Source organism: Lissotriton vulgaris, chromosome 5, assembly GCF_964263255.1.
Source record: "Lissotriton vulgaris chromosome 5, aLisVul1.2, whole genome shotgun sequence".
NCBI classification, from domain to species: domain Eukaryota; kingdom Metazoa; phylum Chordata; class Amphibia; order Caudata; family Salamandridae; genus Lissotriton; species Lissotriton vulgaris.
The window spans coordinates 1,864,809,647-1,864,832,109 of NC_141693.1; the positions used below are offsets into that span (position 1 = coordinate 1,864,809,647).

General features: G+C 47.6%; 1 protein-coding gene across 1 annotated transcript in view; it reads left to right on the forward strand.

Moving 5' to 3' along the window:
* The window catches only part of ERBB2 (erb-b2 receptor tyrosine kinase 2), a 377,312-nt gene that overhangs the window by 299,369 nt on the left and 55,480 nt on the right, over positions 1-22,463 (forward strand). Inside the window, exons 17-19 of the mRNA XM_086924358.1 lie at positions 251-389; positions 15,888-16,010; positions 16,384-16,482. Of these exons, the coding sequence (XP_086780484.1) occupies positions 251-389; positions 15,888-16,010; positions 16,384-16,482 (361 nt within the window). The remainder of the gene's footprint in view (positions 1-250; positions 390-15,887; positions 16,011-16,383; positions 16,483-22,463) is intronic.

The following is a 22,463-nucleotide window of genomic DNA, read 5'->3' on the forward strand; positions in this document are numbered from 1 at the left end:
CCTTTGCTTGCACCCAAACCCTGCTCTTCCTCCTCTTGCAATGTGCTTCTTCACCTTGCTGCGTGCTTGCTTCTGTTTCTCTGTGCTCCCCATCACCCTGGATCCATTCCCTAAATCTTGAACTTCCTCCCTATTGTTAGAGAGATCAGCCCCCAAGGCTGCATTGTATGGTGGCGTCCCTCTGACTCTTCTCTCACCATACTCGGCCGGGAGCCATTCCCTACCTCTGACACTTCCCCTTGTGTTTTAGTCAGGTCAACTCCATTGTGGCCTGTGTGGTTGGAGTGCTCCTGCTGCTTGTTCTCATCCTTCTCGGTGTCATCTGCTTCAGACGGAAGAATCAACTGAAGAGGAAGCACACCAGGCAGCGTCTTCTTCAAGAAAATGAGGTGAGGCCATGATGGGCAGAACATGTTAAATACCAGGACAGGATTAGAGCCGAAACTTGGGTGTAGAAACCAGAGAAATTTAAGAACGGTTGCGCTGAGGTCTACCATTCTTTCTTAGTATGGTTTCCTAGTTACATTTCATGTTTGTTTATTGCTAACAGTTTCTGGACGGTAGTCAGAAATTGCTATACTTAGCATTGAAATGACTGTTTTGTTAAAAATAATTGCTCAGAAATCTTTTCCTTCAAAAACAATATTGTTTTTCAACGTCGCTTTCCTCTCTTTTGCAACAGTATATTTTAATTCTTTCTCTAAAGTATTATTATATTGTTTTAGTAATATCTTGAAACCTAACTCTCATTATTAATCCTGCCCCTACTTCTTAACTTTACAAAAAACCTTTTGCTTATTTGAGCCTTAGACCCTGACCCTTAATCGGACCCTAAACTTTACTTTTACCCTTCTCTTGACCCTGACGTAGCTTTAAAGGTAATCATGCTTGACTTTAACCTCACATAACCTAACCTTGATACTAACCGTTACCCTTATTCAGATACTAACCTTTACTGTCGCCCTTCTCCTGAACCTGGCCTAGCCTTTACCTTTCACCCTAATCTAACTCTAGTTCTCCTACAGTGAACAAACCTTGGATAAATGTTTTGTCCTAGCTCAAATCTAGCCCTAAGACTACCCCCAGCATTAACTGTGACTCTGAGCCTAAGCTTGACCCTGTCCCTTGAGGCTACCCTTTTACTTCAGCATAACCTTAGTGATAATCTAACCTTAACCCAAAGTTAACTTTGACACTAAACTCTAACTCTGCCCAAGCTTTGTCACTCTTACCCTAAATTTGATCTTAAACTAACCCAGACTATTATCTACACCTTGATTACAGACATGCCGTAAACTAAACTGGCCCTATATGAAACTTTGACCTTGACCCTAACTTAGCCTAATCCTCCTAATAATGAAGAATTGTATTTTAAGTGCTTTTACTTTGAAAATAAAGTGCTAAGTAGTTAAAAGTCTTCAATAAAATTAATTTTGATAAGAAATAATAATAATTAAATTTATAAAGCGCCTGGTTACACTGAGGCCAGTGTGTCCCCGCGCTACGGAGCAAAAAAAAAAAGATTTCAGTAAAGAAAGCTATAGGCAGGGGATAGTGTGCAAATGCTGTTCCTGATATATGCCTAGTATGGGGATTGCTACTTCTCTGCAAAAATAGTTTTCAATTTTTAAGGAGATAAAAAGACATCCTGCAGCATACTGGACAATCAAAGTAGGCAGCAAACATGATTAGTTTTATTCACTTTAGGAAATTTGACACCTAGTTTGCCACTTGCATGTAGCTTCCAGTTCCTGCTTGTTCCAAACTGATCCAGTGAAACCGCAGCTGCCCGGGTTTTCCAGATGGGGTACTCCCGACCGGGTTTTTCCACTCACCATTCTTCCCACCAACAGAAGCGTCGCCCACCCGAGGGCCTACTTAAAGCAGGCCGCAGCGCGACTGCACAGCGGACCCACCAAAGGTGTGACAAAGGCAAGCCGGTCTGTGCCTGTCCACGCCTGGACCGTGCCAAGCGCCACAACTCATGGACCTCCCGAAGATACACGAATGCCTAGCTCTATGCCGCCAGGTGCCACAACAAACTGCCACCGTGCTGACTCACGCACCACAGTAGGACCTTTCACCTACAACCACTGCCACTTCACCTGCCCCTGCACATACACCAGCCCACCGACCAGCCCACAGACATCACCTGAACAAAAACACCAACTCGCATGCACCCTTCTCAATGCACGCTCACTATGCAAGCATTCCACTGAATTATGGGACCTCATCACCACCTTCACACCCGACAGCATCTTTCTCACTGAGACCTGGCTCAACCCCACATCCGCCCTATACATTGCCACAGCGATACCCAGCAGATATAATATCACTCACCAGGACTGCACCAATAAGCCTGGAGGGGCAACAACCATAATCTACAAAGAGATTGTACAGTGTATCACCACCACCAACAACATCACCACCCTTATGGAACATCTCAACTTTAAGTTCCACACGGACGACAAGACAACCATCAGAGGCACACTCACATACCTACCCCCAGGCCCGCGCTCCAGCTTCTGCCACACCATTGCAGACTTCCTTGCGCCCCTAGGCTTAGACTCCAAGGACTATATCTTCCTCGGCGACCTGAATTTCCACATCGACGACCCCACCGACGAAAACACTGAACACCTCCTCAACAGTAAGAGCAGCTTCAGATTGAACTAGATTGTGCATGACCCTACAAACATCGCAGGACACACACTTGATCAAATGTTCTGCTCCAGCAACCGCGTCAAATATAGCCATGTCACAGAACTCAAATGGACCGATCACTCCATCGTCCACTTCAGCATCTTCATCCCCCGCACCACAACCCCAAGAGGACCAATGCCCCCCACCAGAGGTTGAACAAAATCACGGAGACCAGCTGGGCCAACTCCCTCAACACCTTCAACCCTGCTACTGCCACCATCCTCGAACAGGGAGTGAAAAACGTCAATGCCTGGGTCACCAATTGCACAGACAGCATCATCCCCATCAAAGGCAACATCCAGAGAAAATCCTTCAAAAAGGCCTGCTGGTACACCCAAGAACTCAATCAATCAATCACGGCATTTATAAAGCGCGCTACTCACCCGGGAGGGTCTCAAGGCGCTGGGGGAGGGGGGAGCGCTACTGCTCGAACAGCCAGGTCTTGAGCAGCTTTCTGAAGGAGAGATGGTCCTGGGTTCGCCGAAGGTGGGTGGGGAGGATGTTCCAGGTCTTCACTGCCAGGTAGGAGAAGGATCTTCCTCCGGCTGTGGCTTTGCGGATGCGTGGTACGGTGGCGAGGGCGTGGCTGGTCGAACGTAGCTGGCGGGTGGGCGTGTAGAAGGTCATGCGGTCGTTGAGGTACTTGGGGTCCAGGTCGTGGAGAGCCTTGTGTGCATGGGTGAGAAGTCTGAATGTGATCCTCTTGCTGACGGGGAGCCAGTGCAGGTCTTTCAGGTGTCCGGTGATGTGGCTGTGTCGGGGGATGTCCAGGATGAGTCGTGCGGAGGCGTTCTGGATGCGCTGGAGTCTTTTTTGAAGTTTGGCCGTGGTTCCGGCGTAGAGGGTGTTCCCGTAGTCCAGGCGGCTGGTGACGAGTGCCTGGGTGACGGTCTTCCTGGTTTCAGTGGGGATCCATCTGAAGGTCTTGCGGAGCATGCGCAGGGTGTTGAAGCATGAAGATGAGACGGCGTTGACTTGTCTGGTCATAGACATGGAGGAGTCCAGGATGAAGCCCAGGTTGCGTGCGTGGTTTGTTGGTTTGGGGCCGGTGGCCACCAGGAGTTGTCCCAGGCGGATGGTGATGATCCCAGGATGAGGACTTCCGTCTTGTCTGAGTTCAGTTTGAGGCGGCTGTTCCTCATCCAGTCGGCGACGTCTTTCATCCCTTCGTGTAGGTTGGCTCTGGCGGTGGTGGGGTCGTTGGTGAGGGAGAGGATCAGCTGGGTGTCGTCGGCATAGGAGATGATGTTGAGGTTGTGTTGGCGTGCGATGGCTGCGAGGGGGCTCATGTAGACGTTGAAGAGGGTTGGACTGAGGGAAGATCCTTGTGGTACGCCGCAGATGACTTCGGTGGCCTCGGATCTGAACGGGGGGAGGCGGACTCTCTGGGTTCTTCCAGCGAGGAACGAGATGATCCACTCCAGTGCTTTCTCTCGGATCCCGATGTTGCTGAGGCGCTTCACTAGGGTGCGGTGGCAGACGGTGTCGAACGCCGCAGAGAGGTCCAAGAGGATGAGGGCCGCTGCTTCTCCGTTGTCGATCAGGGTTCTGATGTCGTCGGTGGCTGCGATTAGGGTGGTCTCGGTGCTCTGGTTGGCCCGGAACCTGGACTGCGAGGGGTCGAGGGATCCGTTCGTTTCGAGGAAGGCGGCAAGCTGTCTGTTGACGGTCTTCTCGATGACTTTGGCCGGAAAGGGAAGGAGCGAGATGGGACGGTAGTTCTTGAGGTCAGTGGGGTCCGCCGTTGGTTTCTTCAGGAGGGCGGTCAGCTCAGCGTGCTTCCAGCCCTCCGGGAAGGTGGCGGTGTGGAAGGAGGAGTTGATGATGTCCCGGAGATGGGGTGCGATGATGGCTTTGTTGAAGACGTGGTGTGGGCAGGGGTCGGTTGGTGATCCGGAGTGGATGGTGTTCATCGTGCGGGTGGTGTCTTCGGTGCTGATCGGGGTCCAGTTGCAGAGGGTGGTGGTGGCGGGCGTTGGTTCGGTGATAGGGTGCGTGGTCTGTGCGTCGAAGCTGTTGTGTATGTTGGCGATCTTGCGGTGGAAGAACGCGGCGAGTGAGTTGCAGAGGTCTTGCGAGGGAGAGATGTCGTTGTTTCCGGCGCTGGGGTTGGAGAACTCTTTGACGATGTTGAAAAGTTCCTTGCTGTCGTGGGCGTTGTTGTCCAGTCGTTCTTTGAGTGCCGACTTCTTGGTGGCGTGGATCAGCTGATGGTGTTTGCGGAAGGCGAGTTTGAGGGCAGTTCTTCTTGGATTCCTTGAGTTCGTCGGTGAACCAGGGGGTTTTCTTGCTGCCGGGTCTGTTGGGGGGGTCTTTAATGGTGCGATGTCGTCGGCGCAGGCGGTCAGCCACTTGGTGAGGTTGCTGGCTGCTTCGTTGGGGTCCATTGTGTTGGTGGGAGTGTTCTGGCTGAGGGAGGTGGTGAGCTGCTCGGCGGTGATCTTGCTCCAGTTCCGGCGGGGAGCCTGTTGCGGGTGGTGGTGGGCCGTAGTTTTTTTTAAGCTGAAGTGGACGCAGCTGTGGTCGGTCCAGTGGAGTCCGGTGGCGTGGCTGAAGGAGATGTGCTTGCTGGAAGAGAAGACGGGGTCAAGCGTGTGGCCGGCGTAGTGGGTGGGAGTGTTCACCAGTTGGCCTGAGTCCGAGGTTGGGGAGGTTGTCCAGCAGGGCGGTGGTGTTTCTGTCGTTGTTTTTCTCCAGGTGGAAGTTGAGGTCCCCTAGGAGGATGTAGTCGGTGGAGGGCAAGGCGTGCGGGCTGACGAAGTCTGCGATGTCTTCGCTGAATTGTGTGCGTGGTCCCGGGGGTCTGTAGATGAGGGTGCCTCGGAGGGTGGTCAGTGTGTATCTGGAAGTGCAGGTGTTCGGCGGCGGTGAAGGTCTCGTCGGAGTTGGCCGAGATGCGGATGGTGTTCCTGTATACGATGGCGATGCCTCTTCCCGTCTGGTTGACGCGATCCTTCCGGGTGATCTTGTATCCGTCCGGGATGGCTATGGCGATGTCGGACGCTGAGGAGGCATTCATCCAGGTTTCGGTGAGGAACGCGACGTCCGGTGCCGTTGCGTCGAGCAGGTCCCAGAGTTCCACGACATGCCTGTGGATGGAGCGGGTGTTCAGCAGGATGCACTTTAGGTGGTTACTGCCGGTGCTCGGCTTGTCGGGTGCGGTGCAGGTCTGGGTGCAGGTGAATCGGCAGGCTTGACAGGTGAAGGGTCTGTGGGTGCGTCTCGGGGTGGCTTGGTAGCAGGGAGGCTTTCGGCCGGCATTGAGTGCGTTTAGGGTGGCGGCGTCGTAGGTCAGTCGGTTGGTCTTGCATCGTGGGGGCCAGGGATCCTGGCACTGGGCGCGGTACAGGCGTGGACGGGCGTAGACGGGCTTGCCTTTGGCGCGCCTTCGGCTGCGCTTGACCACTGCGCGTACGCGCGGCCGCCATTTATGGCGAAGTGGGAGGGAGGGAGGAGCAGCTGGGAGGCGGGAGCGGGGAGGGCACAAGCGAAAAGGGGGCGTGGCCGCTTGGACGGCGTCGGGGAGCGGGGCGGGCAGGCACAGGGGGACAGAGGGACGAAATACAATGTATAAAACAACAGTCAGTGGCAATAAAGGAGGCAAAAATAAAATACAATTAAAATACAATTAAGAGACAAGCAACAATGTTAACGCACACGCCAAAAACGGCGGAGGGGCAGGGATCAGCGAGGCAGATTCCGGGAGACTGCGGGCAGCAGCGAGGAGAGGTGCACAGACACAGCTGGTGGCCGTGCGGCGCGGGGGTGTCCTGGGGACAGGGCACACTCACCTGCGCCGCGCGGCCGCCATTTATGGCCAAGTGGGAGGGAGGGAGGAGCAGCTGGGAGGCGGGAGCGGGGAGGGCACAAGCGAAAAGGGGGCGTGGCCGCTTGGACGGCGGCGGGAAGCGGGGAGCGGGGCGGGCAGGCACAGGGGGACAGAGGGACGAAATACAATGTATAAAACAACAATCAGTTACAATAAAGGAGGCAAAAATAAAATACAATTAAAATACAATTAAGAGACAGGCAACAATGTTAACGCACACGCCAAAAATGGCAGAGGGGCAGGGATCAGCGAGGCAGACTCCGGGAGACTGCGGGCAGCAGCGAGGAGAGGTGCACAGACACAGCTGGTGGCCGTGCGGCACGGGGATGTCCTGGGGACAGGTCAGAACAGCGAAGCAAGAAAGCAAACAATTGATGAGGAGATGGCACACCAGCAGGGACACCTCCGACAGGGCAGCCTTCAAGACCTACCTCAACTTCTACCACCGCCTGCTGAGAGCAACAACGAAGACAGCCCTTGCCGCACGCATCGAAATCAGTGCCAACAACACCAAGAAACTTTCCAGCATCGTTAAGGAATTCTCCAACCTGGTTGCCAGTGAAAACAACCTCACAGGAGCTGTGCGACAACCTCGCCTTTTCCACGACAAGATCACAACCATATACTGAAACTCTGAACCCCAACCCACGCCCACGGATTTCCTCAACACCACCATAACCGATATGAACCACACATTGACCACCTGGAATATCCTCTCCACCCAGGACACCACCTCCACCATGAAATCCATCCCACAGACCCATGCCCGCACCACATCTTCAACCTCAGAAACCAAAGGATCGGCCAGAAACTCACCACCTTATTCAATACCTCTATCACCACCGCAACATTTCCCGATGCCGTGAAACACATAGTAGTCAGACCACTACTCAAAAAACCTCTCACCCCAGCAAACTCAAAAATTACCTGCCAATCTCCCTGCTCCCATTCCCAGAGAAAGTACTGGAAAAGATCATCAATAATCACCTCATGACCCACCTGGAGAGGAACCAGCTACTCAACGCCTCCTAATCTGGATTCCACAACAATGATAGCACCAAAACCGCCCTGATCGCAGTCACCGACGACATACAAACCCTCTTCGACTGAGGAGAAACAGCAGGTTTGATCTCCCTTAACCTCTTAGCAGCCCTCGACAACTTATCCCAACACACACAGATCGAAAGACTCCACCACATCAGCACCCAAGAGGTTGTGTCTGATGGATCACCTCCTTCCCACTGGAAGAATCCAGAGGATCCACCTCCCACCTTTCATCTCTGAACTCAACCAAGGACCTGCCTACATTAACCACTGCCTAAACTTCCACCAACCATCGAGAAGCCTACGCTCCTCCTCACTTTGACTTGCCATACCCCCCGCATCTACCGAAGCAAAAGTGGAGGACGCTCCTTCTTCCACATCGCAGCAAAGACCTGGAAAAGCCTCCCCACCACCTCCAGGCCATCATCTCACTTCCAAAATCCCGAATGGCCCTCAAGACCTGACTGTCTGAATAAGTGTCCGGGACCTGCAAGCGCCTGTATACCCTATCAGGTGATTAGCCGGGCTTTATAAATCCTAATTGATTGATTGAATGTCAAGATGGAAATTAATTAGCAGCAAGAATAGAGGGGATTAGAAAAAGAAATTTAGGAGAATAGCAAAAAGAGACTGAGGGAAACAGAGAGAAATAATAGGAGGAAGAGAGGCAAGAGAGTCGGAGGGCAGATACAGAAAGAGCACAAGGGAGATAGAAAAATGGAAAAGAGTTAGTCTGAGATGAAGAAAGAGGCAAGACATACGGAGAGGAGAAGTAGGTCACCAAGAAATGGGCTAAAAACAAGAGAGAAGTGTGGAGGTGAAAGAGCAGAGATAACACGAGAGTGAGAGGACAGGTGAGACAAGAGGGTAAAGGTATGGAATGTTAAGAAGGTTCAACAGGATGCAGATAGAGAAGGAACATAGAATACAATAGAAAGATGGAAGAAAGGTAAAGGAGGAAGGGAGAGGCAGAAGAGGAATAGATATAGCAGAGGAGAAGAAAGTAAGGAACAGAGACAGAAAATGAAAATAAGGGCACTTCAAGATTGTTTGCTCGTTTGAAGCCCATTTGTAATGATGTTGATAATGTCTGAGATGCATAAGTTATTTTGTAATAGGTGCCAGTGTTTTTGTTGGCTTTGCGAAAATGGTGATGTCGTTCATGGTAGAGTGCGATGAAAGGTTACAGTGCTTTCTGATTTCCTCTGTTCCCACAGCGATGTTCTTTTTAATCCACAGGTTTCTTTAGCTGTTTCTTCAAGCTTTTTCATAGTATATACTCTCATAGTCTGTTCTTGGGTTTGTAGATTTTTGCATTGAAAGATTTGCAGCATGTGCTACTGTAGATGAAATGCTGAATACATACAGGGAAGGTCCCTCAGCGAGGCATCAATTAATGATCACTTAACATGTATGCCAACGCTCAGACTTACTCTTGTGTTTTTTCATGTTCGAGGCATCTGAGCTGTAGATCATATGCTTCAGCATAGATCACCATCTAGTGTTGGGTCCAGATGTTTGCACTTTGTTTTTGTTTGAAGAAGTCTTTGTAGTCACAAGGTAGGTGACTCCTCCTTTCGGTGATAGTGTGCATCGGCATCAACTCCATCCCCAGATTGTTTTTTCCCCCATCGGATTCGGATGTGCATTGTCGCACTCCAGTTCGGTATCGTTCACGAATCTCTTCGACACGCAATCCTCTACCCTCGACGGTATTGTCTTTTGAGCGCGGTTTCCCATTTGACGTGTATCGTTTAAACTGAGAAAACCTTTGATCGTGAACTTTGGGACGGGCCGTATGGCCTACCCGTGCCGACCACGCCAGCAGTCGATGGAACAGACTCGATTTAAGCTATGTCCTGGGTGTCGTGCTGAATTTCCATGCACCAACTTGCACAAGGTTTGCAAACTCTGCTTATCCCCGGAACACAACGAAAAGGACTGTGAAGCGTGTCAATCATTCCGATTGAAAAAGACAATTCGTGATTGTCGGGCTCAACGACACAAGATGCTACGTGGAAGCAGCTCCATTCAGGACATCTTCGGCGAAAATTCAGATTTTTATTGTCCAGTTGTAGAAGCAGAGAACGAAGAACTGGTCTCCGTGTCCGAAGCCGACTCCGACATGGAAGAAGAACTGAACATCACTCCGGGTCAACGTACCGTGAGTACAAATCCCCATGTGTCCACTCAAACAAAATCTAAGGTTCCGGTATCAACTTCGCCCTCGGGCTTAGGTCGGCACTGAGAGAAAGTTTCAGATGCCACGCCCTCCAGTTGAAACACAAACACAAGCCTTCTGGCTACGGCTCGAGCCAGCCTCATTCTGGTGCCGAACCCACACCTTCGGCACCGAAACATAAGACAAAGCTCTTAACAGTCTTCTTGCCGCCGGCAACGAAGACACCTTCCACACTGATGAGCTCGGAGCCGAAATCCTCTAAATCTAAAGATTCTGAGCCAAAATCCTGCAAACCTAAAGCTTCGGAGCTGAAATAGTCTAAACCGAAAGCTTTGGAGCCGAAATCCTCTACACCTGAAGGCTCGGAGCCGAGATCCTCCGCGCTGAAAAGTTCAGAGCCAAAATCTTCCACTCCAAAAGCTTCAGAGCCCAAACCGACTAAAACCAAGCACTTGATGCAAAACATTCGACACTCAAAGACTCTCAGCCCAAATTTTCGATGCCAAAATCAACTCTAAAAGAAAAAGATACTCCATCCAAAGAGCCTCAGCCCGAGGACCCACCTTTGAATCCAAAACAAAGGAAACTAACTATTGACCCTAAAACTGGAAACCTTCCTGGCCGCTCTTCCTAAAAAACTGAAGCTGGATCTCTCAGAGGATTACCATATACCTCTGAAGAAAAAGGACATGGATACTAACCCTTCCCCCTGTGCATACCTCCCTCTCCTCCTCCTAACCCAAATGAAATCATTACACCATCAAATTCACCACCACCTCCAATATCACCTGACACACAGGATGAAGATGAGGGGGATGGGGATGAAGAGAACGATATACCACAAGATCAGAACATACCACAAGACACTGATCTCTGGGAACCAGATCAAGACAATGATCCCGACCAGTATCCCTCCAGACCCTCTCCACCTGACTACAACATTGGCTATGTTTAGCTTATCAACAGGGCTGCTCAGTATCACGGGGTGGAGCTTCATACAGACCCTCTAGAAGAGGATTTCCTTGTTGAGACACTAGCACACTCACAAAGGTCTACTAATACTTTACCAATGCTCAAGGGCATGTTAAAGCACACTGATGATCTGTTAGATCCAGAATACTCACACCTAGAGTGGATAAGAAATACAAGCCTGCTCCTACAGACCCTGTTTATATAAAAGGTCAGTTGCCCTTAGACTCTCTTGTGGTATCTAACCCCCGCAACAGAGCTAATTCTCAAACCATAGGCGACGCCCCTCCTCCTGATAAGGAGTCTAAACTCATTGATGCATCAGGCAAAAGAGTGGCTTCGCAGGCGGTTAACCATTGTCGTATTGCTAATACTCAGGCTCTCTTAGCACACTACGATAGGGTTGACTACGATGAATTGGAAAAACTCATGCAACATTTGCCAGATCAGTATAAAATCAAAGCTAACAACCTCATTCAAGAAGGGAACTCTTTACTAACACTTCCATCAAATGTGCACTAGATGCGGCAGACACAGCATCTCGTACCATCAATACTAGCATACTATTGAGCAGACATGCTTGGCTTAGAATCTCTGGATTCAAGCAGGAGGTACAGTGGTCCATACTTAATCAACCTTTTGATAAGGAACTTCTTTTTGGGCCAGCTGTCGATACTTCCCTAGAAAAGATGAAAAATACACGGAAACTGCAAAGTCTATGGGGACCTTACAATTACCTTCTAGCAGAGGTTCCTTTCGTCTCTGCTTTTATAGGGGGTGGCTCCAAAACGGTGTCCACAGAGAATGCCTCCTCTTATAAGGGTAACAGAGGTTATTTTCGAGGAGGATTCAGAGGAAATAATAACAAGGGAAGAGGCAGAGGTAACGCCGCCCATACTTCCCCTGCCGATCATTCCACTCCTGTCGGGGGACGCCTCTTACAGTTCCTCTCTCTGTTACAAAACACGCAATAGAACCAGTCCCATTACATCATCAAGGGACCGGAGTGTACTCCCTGTATTTCTTAATTCCAAAAAAGGACGGCTCTCCCAGGCCTATACTAGACGTCAGACAGTTAAATCTCTACATTCAGTCAGACAACTTCCACATGGTCACCCCTCCAACAGGTGCTCCCATTGCTTCAGCATGGCGACTTTCTATCCACCCTAGATTTAAAGGACGCCTACTTCCATATTTCCATCCACCCGGCTCACAGAAAATTTCTCTGGTTTATGGTGGATGGACAACATTACCAATTCAAAGTTCTCCCATTCGCGGTACCTACAGTACCCAGAGTTTCACCAAGTGTCTGGCAGTAGTCGCAGCTTATTTAATAAGACAGCACATTCATATCTTCCCTTACTTGGACGAATGTCTTATGACAGCCAGATCACAACACAACTGCATACGCCACACTCACAAAGCAGATCAGTTGTTTCACGACTTGGGATTCACTGTAAACCTCAGCAAGTCTCACCTTCAGGCGTCCAACACGTAAGAGTACCTAAGAGCCACAATAGACACTTGCAAAGCTCTAGCATACCCCAACCCAGTCAGGATAAGCAACATGCAAAATCTGATATCATAATTTCAGCCTCAACACTCACTACATGTTAGAGTGTTCATGCAAGTGATTGGCATGATGGCTTCTTGCATTCTCATTGTTCCTTACGCAAAACTTCAAATGCGTCCCTTACTAGAATGCTTATCACATCGGTGGAACCAGGCTCAAGGCCAGTTAACAGATCTAGTGTTGGTGGATGGCTGCACCCATCGCTCTCTGCAGTGGTGGAATACACAAAACCTTTCCAAGGGGCGGCCATTCATCAACCCGATTCCACAGATAGTACCAACAGCAGACACATAGCTCATCTTCAAAAACACCATTCAAGGCATGTGGACCCTACAACAAAAACAACTCCACATAAACCATCTGGAGCTACTAGCAATTTTTCTAGAATTAAAAGCTTTTCAACTGCATCTAGTAGGCAAAGCTGTCCTAGTGCATACAGACAACATGACAGCAATGTACTACATACATAAACAGGGGGGACACACGCTCTACTGCTTTCACAACTCGCTCAAAGCATATGAAGATGGGCCATACCCCAAAAGATATATCTTCTTGCAGAACACCTCCCAGGAGTGAACAACCAGATTACAGATCTGCTCAGTCGTCAAAGACAACAGATCCACAAATGGGAACTACATCCTCAAGTTCTCCTCCCATTCTTCCAGATGTGGGGCTACCCAGAAATAGATCTCTTCGCCACACACCTCAATGCAAAATGACCAAGCTTCGCGTCCAGGTATCCTCACCCACTGTCCAAAGGCAATGCGCTATGGATGAATTGGTCAGGAAATTTGCTTACACTTTTCCACCTCTCCTGCTAATTTTATTAGTGTTTTTTAGGAAAACAAGGGGGACCCAGCGGGTAGCTATGAACCATAGTTTTAGGGAACAAGGGTTCTTAGCCTTTTCGAAAATGAAACAGTTATTATATATAGAACACAATAGGCTGCTATATGCTTGACTTCCTTGTCCAGCCGGGCAAGGGATTTATTTATCAACAGATAAAAGGTAATTAGTTGTAATACATTTCTACAACAGTAGTAAGACACAATCCTGTGCCGTACCGGGAGGAAAAAGGAAAATAGAAAAGGGTGAAAGGGGTGTTTTCAGGCAAAGGAAAAGAGCAGGCAGGGTACTGTTATGAATCAAGAATATTGACAGTATCGCCTGGAGTAGTACATACAACCACAGATATAAATTATTTTCATGTATGGCCACTCATGGGTGTCGACGTTTCGATCCCTCACTCAATTAATAAAGGGGATCATCTTCAGGACTTAAGTAAATGGTTTTGCCTGAGTTAAGATCGCCTCTTGGTGGAGGTATCGGGTCGTGAAGCTGAAGGCGTCGCCGGGGCTTTACAAGTGAAGCAAATTGGTGATGTCAACTCCTTGGGCTGAATGGTTGGATGCCCGTTATTTACTTCGAAACAGGATTTGTACGGCTTCCTGTTGTGCCGTTTGCTGGACCCGTGGGCGGCGTGGAGCCGAACGTTGATAACGATATTGTTCCAACTGGAGAGAGTTAAGGACGGGAGGCTCGGTGGCCGTCGCCGCGGTGCGGTTGATACCGTGGATGAGCCGCGGTGCCTGCTCCTACTGCCGGCACCGGCAGTAGGAGCAGGCACGTCGGCTTTCACCGCGAGTTCAATCATTACTCGCGGCTCATCCACGCGCACTATCACCGAAAGGAGGAGTCAGCTACCTCGTGACTGCAAAGACTTCTTGGAGCAAAAACAAAGTGCAAACATCCGGACCCAACACTAGAAGGCGATCTATGCTAATATGCCAAGAACAGATGCATACTTGGTAAGTAGCATTTTCCTTTTTGTCACAGATGTTAATTAATGAGGCTCATATAGAGTGCGAAACATTTGCACGAGGGCATAATGGTACTAAAGCAAGTTATCAGGTACCAGGGTACTCAACTGAACAGGAGAGTGTTGAGTGCTTTTTGAAATAAATAATCATTTTCCAGTTGACAAAGATGAAGGATAAGGGAATTCCAGTTGATCCACGTGTACTGAGTGCTTGACCTCTCAGTCTTGGCCTCTCAGTCTAGCTCATGCAGTTTGTGGGACAGTAAGAAGAGCCAAATAATTGGACCTAAGAGTGCTATTAGGGGAATTTATAGGCATCAAGTGCCAAGTGACAGACTCCTAAAATGCTGTCTAACACAAGCAAAGCACTTTAAATTGAATTTGCCTTAGTACAGAGTTTGCCGGGCATCAGAAACCCTCTCAAACTTCTGCTGATTGTAGACAAGACGGCCTTTCTGGATCTCTTACAGCCTATTAATAGAAGAAGAATTTATGCCGGCATAGACTGAACCGGAAAAATCTGATCCAGAATTGATGGCAGCATTAGCTGCAGGAAATTTCAAATGCCCAGGGATAAATGGGCGAAGTTCTTTTAAATTCAAACTAGTATTCACATTTGAGAGAAACAGGCAGAGGGCACTGCACCAAAGGCCATGACATTTAACTTTTTCGGCTGGAGGAGGCGCATCCCCTAGAATGGGAAGCCACAGATACAAAGACTGGGAGAATGCTTCAAGTTCAGCTGTGGAACCAATGAGTCTAAGAAAGTTAAAACTCATCTGTGGTAGAATAGCCAAAAGGTAACCTATCATTGCTTCTTGGATTTTAAAACAGGTTTTCAGAATAAGGTGGGTGTTGTCAGCTGATTCCCAAAAATTCTTTATAATGTTGGAAGATGAGCCAAGAGAAATGGTAAAAAAATGGGGGAGAATGAGGAGCCCTAAAGGACACCATAGTTGACAGACAGCTATGTGGATCAACAAGAGGGAAGATTTAGGGACTGATTACTCATAGAGAAAAACAAGCTTTGCTTCTTACTGAATGGGCATATTTGTAGTGAATAAACATATTTTGAAAAGCCTGTTTAGGATAGTGGATGGGTATGGATCCCATATTTAATAATCTTATTGTACTACTCAGACAGTTCCATTGTAATATTGTTGTCCATTGCCCACTGTGACCAGGCACTCTGTGATGCATCATCTCAGGAGAGCGCAACTTTAATGTTATCATTGCAAATTATTTTTGCAGGTGTAATTATTGTTTTGCATCCTTTGTGAAGTTCTGGGTAACCTTACACAACTTCACAAAGTTGCATTCACAAGACTTTCCCACATTTCTGTAAAAATAGTAACTGTTGTGGTAGTTAATGGCACAGAATGTACACTTGCAGAGAAAACAGCTGCAAGCTGTAAACTTGAAGGGAAAGAAAAAGGTGCAAGCATTTCCCATCTTGGCTGCAGTTGATTAGAATGAAAATTGCCTCGTAATATAGTGAACTTTATCCTGTAATAGGCAGAAAATCTTCATATGGGTGACGGCAAACCTAACCCGCGGAGCTTTGTCAAATGCACAGAATGCACAAATCTGGAATTTCTCTGATTTAAAAAAACGTTTGCACACTGTTCGTTACAACAAGCATTGCAGTTAAACTTAATAATGAGACTTAGGCAAGTTAAGGTTACAGCCATTGATAGGGATAGAGCATAGCTCTGATCAATACTTTTACATCTTTTTTTCATCTCCTGCTTTCTTGCTTTCTCTCAAGCTGGTAGAGCCGGTAAGCCCAAGTGGGGCAGTTCCAAACCAGGCACAGATGAAGATCTTGAAGGAGACGGAGCTCAAGAAAACTAAGATTCTGGGATCCGGAGCTTTTGGCACTGTCTACCAGGTAAGCTGAGGCGCAGGATAAATTGAGTGAATAACAGCAGGAGGGGAGATGGAGTTAAAAGATCTTCAAGCAGTAGAAGTACGTGGTTGAAGGAGGCGGATTAGGAGGGCAGAGGACCAGAGGAGTGTACGTCCACCAAGAGGGTAATGAGGCAGGGAGTGAAAACACCATAGTAGTTGATTTGGTTGAAGGTAGAGGGTATCCCAGCCAGAGTGGATTGTGAGAAGATGTGTGACACAATTAGGAATGGAGAACCCAATCAAGAGAACGACCTGAGAGACATAGCTGGGACTTCAGCGAAAACAAGATGGGAATAAAAAGAGTAGGACACAAGACTTGCTAGGAAGGTATTCACATGTTGTTCCTTTTTTAGGGTATTTGGATTCCCGAAGGAGAAAATGTGAAAATCTCGGTGGCCATCAAAGTGTTGCGAGAGAATACTTCTCCAAAAGCAAACAAGGAAATTTTAGATGTAAGTATCTTACTGGCAATTCGGGCTTGACTTTTTCTATTGGAGCAGGGTCAAGACTGATTTGCATACAGCTGGGTCCAAACTGAGATGGCATCACCGTTGTGTGTTTGAAATATTTGTTGTACTCGTTACCAGGGCATGCACACACAGCAGACTTGAGAACCGTAAAGAAGCCTGTGCAAACTGGTAACAAGCACTGAACTGCAGATGTTGATGTAATTTTGTTCTACATTCATGACTAAGTTTGGCAGACTGGACCTCAGCTAACTACACTAAGTGAGTGGCATATTTGATGCAGATACATTGATAGGGGCTCAATTTATAGGCAAATCAGAAAATGCCTTGAAACCACGCCCGGGGAGGGCACAGTTTAGACTTTGACTACCTGGACCCAACCATGGTGGTTGAGGTTTTTTGTCACTGGGTTCACTGGACTCTCATGGTGATGAGGGCAAGCAGTCACATACTAAGAAAGGAAATGTGGGGCACACAAGCTTAGAACTCAACAATCAACCTCAGTGTCCAGCCCTGTTCTTGCCTTTTTAGAAAAGACTGTACTTTTAAATCTCCCAGTAGTACTGGGAGATTTAACAATTCAGTCCAGTATACAGGGCAGTGATCCTGGTTATGATTCTCCCTTGTGGCATCTACACCCACTGATTTCCCTTGTGATAATCCCTGCCGAGAGACCCTTGATACACGGTTTGAGGTTCTGTGGATTCTGAACCCGTTTTATAAATGTCATGGTTTCGTTACGAATTTGATAGTAGCGAACCAAAACTAGCGAGTGCGGCAAGTACGAGTGATTTCGCTATGTTAGACCGAAGGAATCACTGTGTATTTAGGGATTTCGTTCCGAACCTTGGGTTCCATTTCGTGTATGGCAGCAATTTTGTGGTTGCCTTCACATAGGCCGATGACTGCGGCCGAACGAGTCTTTAGTACACGTACACCTTAGGTGACTTCTAGATGACCTGAGTGAAGTGACCCCGTTGCCTGAAGCTGACCTTGTTAAGCCAGTTCCTTGCCCGGTAGCTGATCGAGATTGAGGATCAAAGCACAAGACATTGTTGAGTTTATTGCACGCGCACACACCCCTTATCCTGCTTCTTATCTATTTTTGTTCCTTCTTTTATGGTCTATTTATGATATGGGTTGTGGTCTTTTATTATGGGTTTGTCCGGCTTGTGCAAGAAAGAATGTTGGGCTTTCCCGTGTAATTAATGGTGGGCCGGACAACTGAAAAGTGGGTTTGTCGTCATGCTCTACCTTTTGCAATGTTACCTGTGATTGGACAAATTGTAAATAGTGGGTGTTTGTCCAGAATGTGATTTTTGGCATAAAAGAGGATGACTCGACTTACGAATTTGAGCAGTCTCCTACGAATCTACCCGTGTTGTACTTCGTGGACTTCTGTTTCTGGTTGCAGCCAATAAACTCAATCTTTGACGCCACCGAGAGGTATCCTGTGTCTCTGTATTCTAAGACAGGTGAACCCGAAGACTTTGGGCGTGCCCCTGGTGCTGCTGGGTTCTAAAACCCGGTTCTTCAGGTTCCCCTCAGCAATTAGGGTAAAAGCAGGAATCAAGCTCTGGGACTAATTTATAGGGCCTCACAAGCCAAATGCATGCTCAGTTCATGTGTTTCAAAAGTTCTTAACTAGTGGATATCTATTAAGTCACATTCTCTCATCAAGTGCAGAACTGGTGGCCTTGCCATCCTCTTGCAGGCGTAGGCCTGCCGTGAGTGGAGGCAGTGAAGTGGCTCAGCATGGACTGCTTCTGTCAGTACAGGGGTGAGCAGTGAGCAGGAATTGGAGACAGACCCAACGGGGCTACTCAGCCCACGCCAAAACATCTATTGCCCCAGACATCACAGTTTCCAGAGCAGATTGTCAGCCTGGTTGAGCCAACTCAGTCACCCCAATAGTTAAAGCCATGATCGGGCTGATGAAACCACCACAGCAGTTGGAGCCCCGATTGGCTAATACATTCACCACAACACTTGCAGTGGTGCTCAGGGGGATGGAGTCGCCATGGCTTGCAGGGGTAACACCAGGAACATTTTTGAGAGAGTGGGGGACCCTCTGCATCATGGGATGCTCCTGACTTCTCTCGCAGGCAATCTGCTTTCACCAGGTGTTCCTTAGTCCGAAGGAGACTCTCTCTTCCTGAACAGCCAGGCAGACTCCTTCCTTCTCTTAAAGGCAGGCAGGCTACGAGAAACCAGGCTGACCCTGAGCGCCTCCAGCACAAAGTGCACACTTCAGGTGATGTCCCCTAACCTCTTGGCTTGGAGACTGGCTGTCTTGCAAACACCAGCTGTGGTCACAAAGCAATCCTCTCAATACTTGCAGAGCACTCCCTACCTTGGTAATGAATGACTTGGAACTGGCAAATTGAGAGGCTACACTGTCGATACTGAGTCAACAAGATCTCAAAATATCTTCATCGCACACACATAACGTATTAATAAAAATAAAGGCTCACACTACATGCATAGAGGAGACCGATACATCATCGATTATTCGTAAATGGCTGATTAATCTACAACAAATTGTCAAGGGTTTCCATCAAATTAGACTCAATGATCAGTCCTATCATTTGGCCAAACCCATGTGCAAATGAGGCTGGTCCCCTGATCAGTGGGACACTCAGCTTCGCACCTTATTGTTGTTTCAGGATTTGGTCCACCAAATGCACGAACCGTCCATGATGACTGATCTTTTGATGGTAAAGTAAAGAAAAATAGTGCAACAAACAAGAAGTGATTTAAAATAGGATGGAATGTCCTCCTTCTAAATACTTTATTCTGCGGACCAGACACGCCTCCTAATTAAAAAATAGAAAGTGCAAGAAGATAGTTGCACTCCTACTAGTGGAATATAGAAATCACCACCATCACCAAAACAAATTATAATAAAACTGGTTGGAAACGGTACAACCTGTAGCAACCATGGACATTAACCCTCCGATTCACAATGGTTACTGTGAATTCTGTGAAGGAAAACGTTACATCATTAATACTGTATTAGATGCATCAGTCTCATGTGCATAGTGTGTCACCAAGCCCACCAATAATGTGTGTCAGTAAATTCATTTTTATGCTTATACTCTTAGCAATACTATGTTGCAACCTTTAGTAAATCTTGCACACTGGGTTTGGGTTGTTGACCTACCTCATATGTTTTGCCTCTAGATATAGGGCATTTGCTCATAGGAATGAATATAGGCAGGGTTTAAAGTTTAAAACAATTTTTTACAGCACTTTGCCATATTCCTCTGTTTTTCCTATATCTTTGTAGTGCGGGGCCTCTTAATACCTGAGCAGTGTCCAGGTGAGGTGAGGTCTGTTGCCCTACCATAAAGGGTAAGCATAAAAATGAATTTACTGACACACATTATTGGTGGGCTTGGTGACACACTATGCACATGAGACTGATGCATCTAATACAGTATTAATGATGTAACGTTTTCCTTCACAGAATTCACAGTAACCATTGTGAATCCGGGGGTTAATGTCCATGGTTGCTACAGGTTGTACCGTTTCCAACCAGATTTATTATAATTTGTTTTGGTGATGGTGGTGATTTCTATATTCCACTAGTAGGAGTGCAACTATCATACGAGCAGAGGCCCTGACGAATGCCATGGGATTAAAAAACCCGTTGGGCAGAAACATATTGGCCCTTATGTAGACAGATATTTGTTACTGGTTCTTCTTGCACTGTTCTATTTTTTAATTAGGAGGCGTGTCTGGTCCGCAGAATAAAGTATTTAGAAGGAGGACATTCCATCCTATTTTAAATCACTTCTTGTTTGTTGCACTATTTTTCTTTACTTTACCATCAAAAGATCAGTCATCATGGACGGTTCGTGCATTTGGTGGACCAAATCCTGAAACAACAATAAGGTGTCCCACTGATCAGGGGACCAGCCTCATTTGCACATGGGTTTGGCCAAATGATAGGACTGATCATTGAGTCTAATTTGATGGAAACCCTTTACAATTTGTTGTGGATTAATCAGCCATTTACGAATAATCGATGATGTATCGGTCTCCTCTATGCATGTAGTGTGAGCCTTTATTTTTATTAATACGTTATGTGTGTGCGATGAAGATATTTTGAGATCTTATTGACTCAGTATCGACAGTGTAGCCTCTCAATTTGGCTGTTAGACCCCCTGTGTTTCGTGTGTTATACATTCAGTTGTTGCTGGGGATAAAATCAGGTGTGGGTCTTTAAAATATATATCCCTTGGACCCTATTTTAATGGTTTTGTTTAATGTGACTTGGAACTGGAACTAAATGGGGTGGATTAGGCCCTGCTTTTATACACATATTCCAGACAGAGGACGTAGATCCACTGTTTCAAGCTTCAGAGTGGTTTGAGGTGGTCCTTTTTCCGGTTGTCTTTCTCAGGCCCCTCTCCAACCACAGCCTTTAGCTGTCTTCAGACTGGAACACCCCCAGCACAGGCACAATAAAGGGTGAGGTTTCTGCACCAGGCTGTCATCGGCCACTATGAAGCTGTGATCAGAGTGTGGCAGGCCTGACTGAGAAACGTCTTCATAAGGAGCAGGATGGCACCCGAGTGATACACTGCGTTGCCTGCCGCTTCCCCCGCCTTGCCTCCATTGCTCAGCTAGCTGCCGAACGTAGCATGTGTGAAGGAGCTAGTGCTGGAGGGCAGACCCTAGAGAGAGGACGTTGAGGATCAATCTGAGTTTATCAGAGACACGGTAACCGAAGCGTGTTCCACCGCTTCGTACTCACCACGGTTACTAAAGCAGCCCAGTGTTTTACATGGCTGGTCAGGTTCTTCTTCCCGAAATTGGCGGTCCGCCTGGAATACAAAACGCTGGTCCATCTAGTTAAACGGTCAGTGCCCGTAAGTGTAGCTGCCGCCCTTACAACTACATATTGCAAACCCAGTAAGGGGCCTTGAAGTAAGGAGTGGAGGCCTTAGCTTAAGAAAAATCTGAAACATTTTAATCAAGGGGGTAAGTAACAAGAGGGCTACACTAAGGCCGGTAAGGAGCTCGCTAAATGGGGATGCCTGGACGTTGCAGCCCCTGATTGCAAATCTGTTTCCCCTAATCAGTAACAGAGAATCTAAATCTGAGATGGGGGGAGCAAGCACTGTTAATAATGACTCCGCTGCAGGGGAAGGAAAGGTGGAAACATCCTCTATGAGCTGGGAGGAAGTCTCTCAGAATAGCTCCCTTCCTATAACGATTGAGGAGGAGGAAGGAAGAAGGGATCCAAGGCAAGCCTCAGAAGATCAACAGAAGCCATAGGGGCAGGCATACTCAGCAAAGTACAAGAGGGAGTTCTGGTTTAGGAGCGAGAACTACAGGATACGACCCTCTGTGCTCGGAATAAAAATTCCAAAGGTGATATGAGCAATGTGATTCATACTAACTGAGGAGCTTTGATGGTCATAGCATAGGGTAGGAAGCTGAACAGTGGGGAAATAAATAATTTAGCTACATCCCCTGACGCAGGGGAGAAGTTTTATCCCTGTCCGATTACTCGGATCTGACCATATAGCACCTCCTAGTCCTCAACAGACAACTTGGTCTCTGATTCCTCTATTAACAATGCTCCAGATAACTTTGCAGTTCTAACCCAACTCAAATTGTGTAAAAGAAAGGAAAGAAAAGAAGAGCTTCCGAGAGGGCTGGGGCTGGAGTATTCAGGGAACCTCCGTGGAGAATCTGAGATGGGAATATTCAGCTACTCAACTTGTATACTTAGAGGAAAAAAAGAACCGAATGTAAGCAGCAAGGCTTCCGAGAGAGCAGCAACCGGGCCATCTATGGTAGAGACAACACTGGCAGTGATACTCCAATCTATCAAACAGCTGCAGGTAGAAACCCGCAGTGAAAGTCGTTTTGCCTGCCTTGCTTCAAAAATCTGTATAGAGCTGTCAGAAAAGTAAACAAAACCTGTTTGGACAAAGAATCACTTTGGTGGA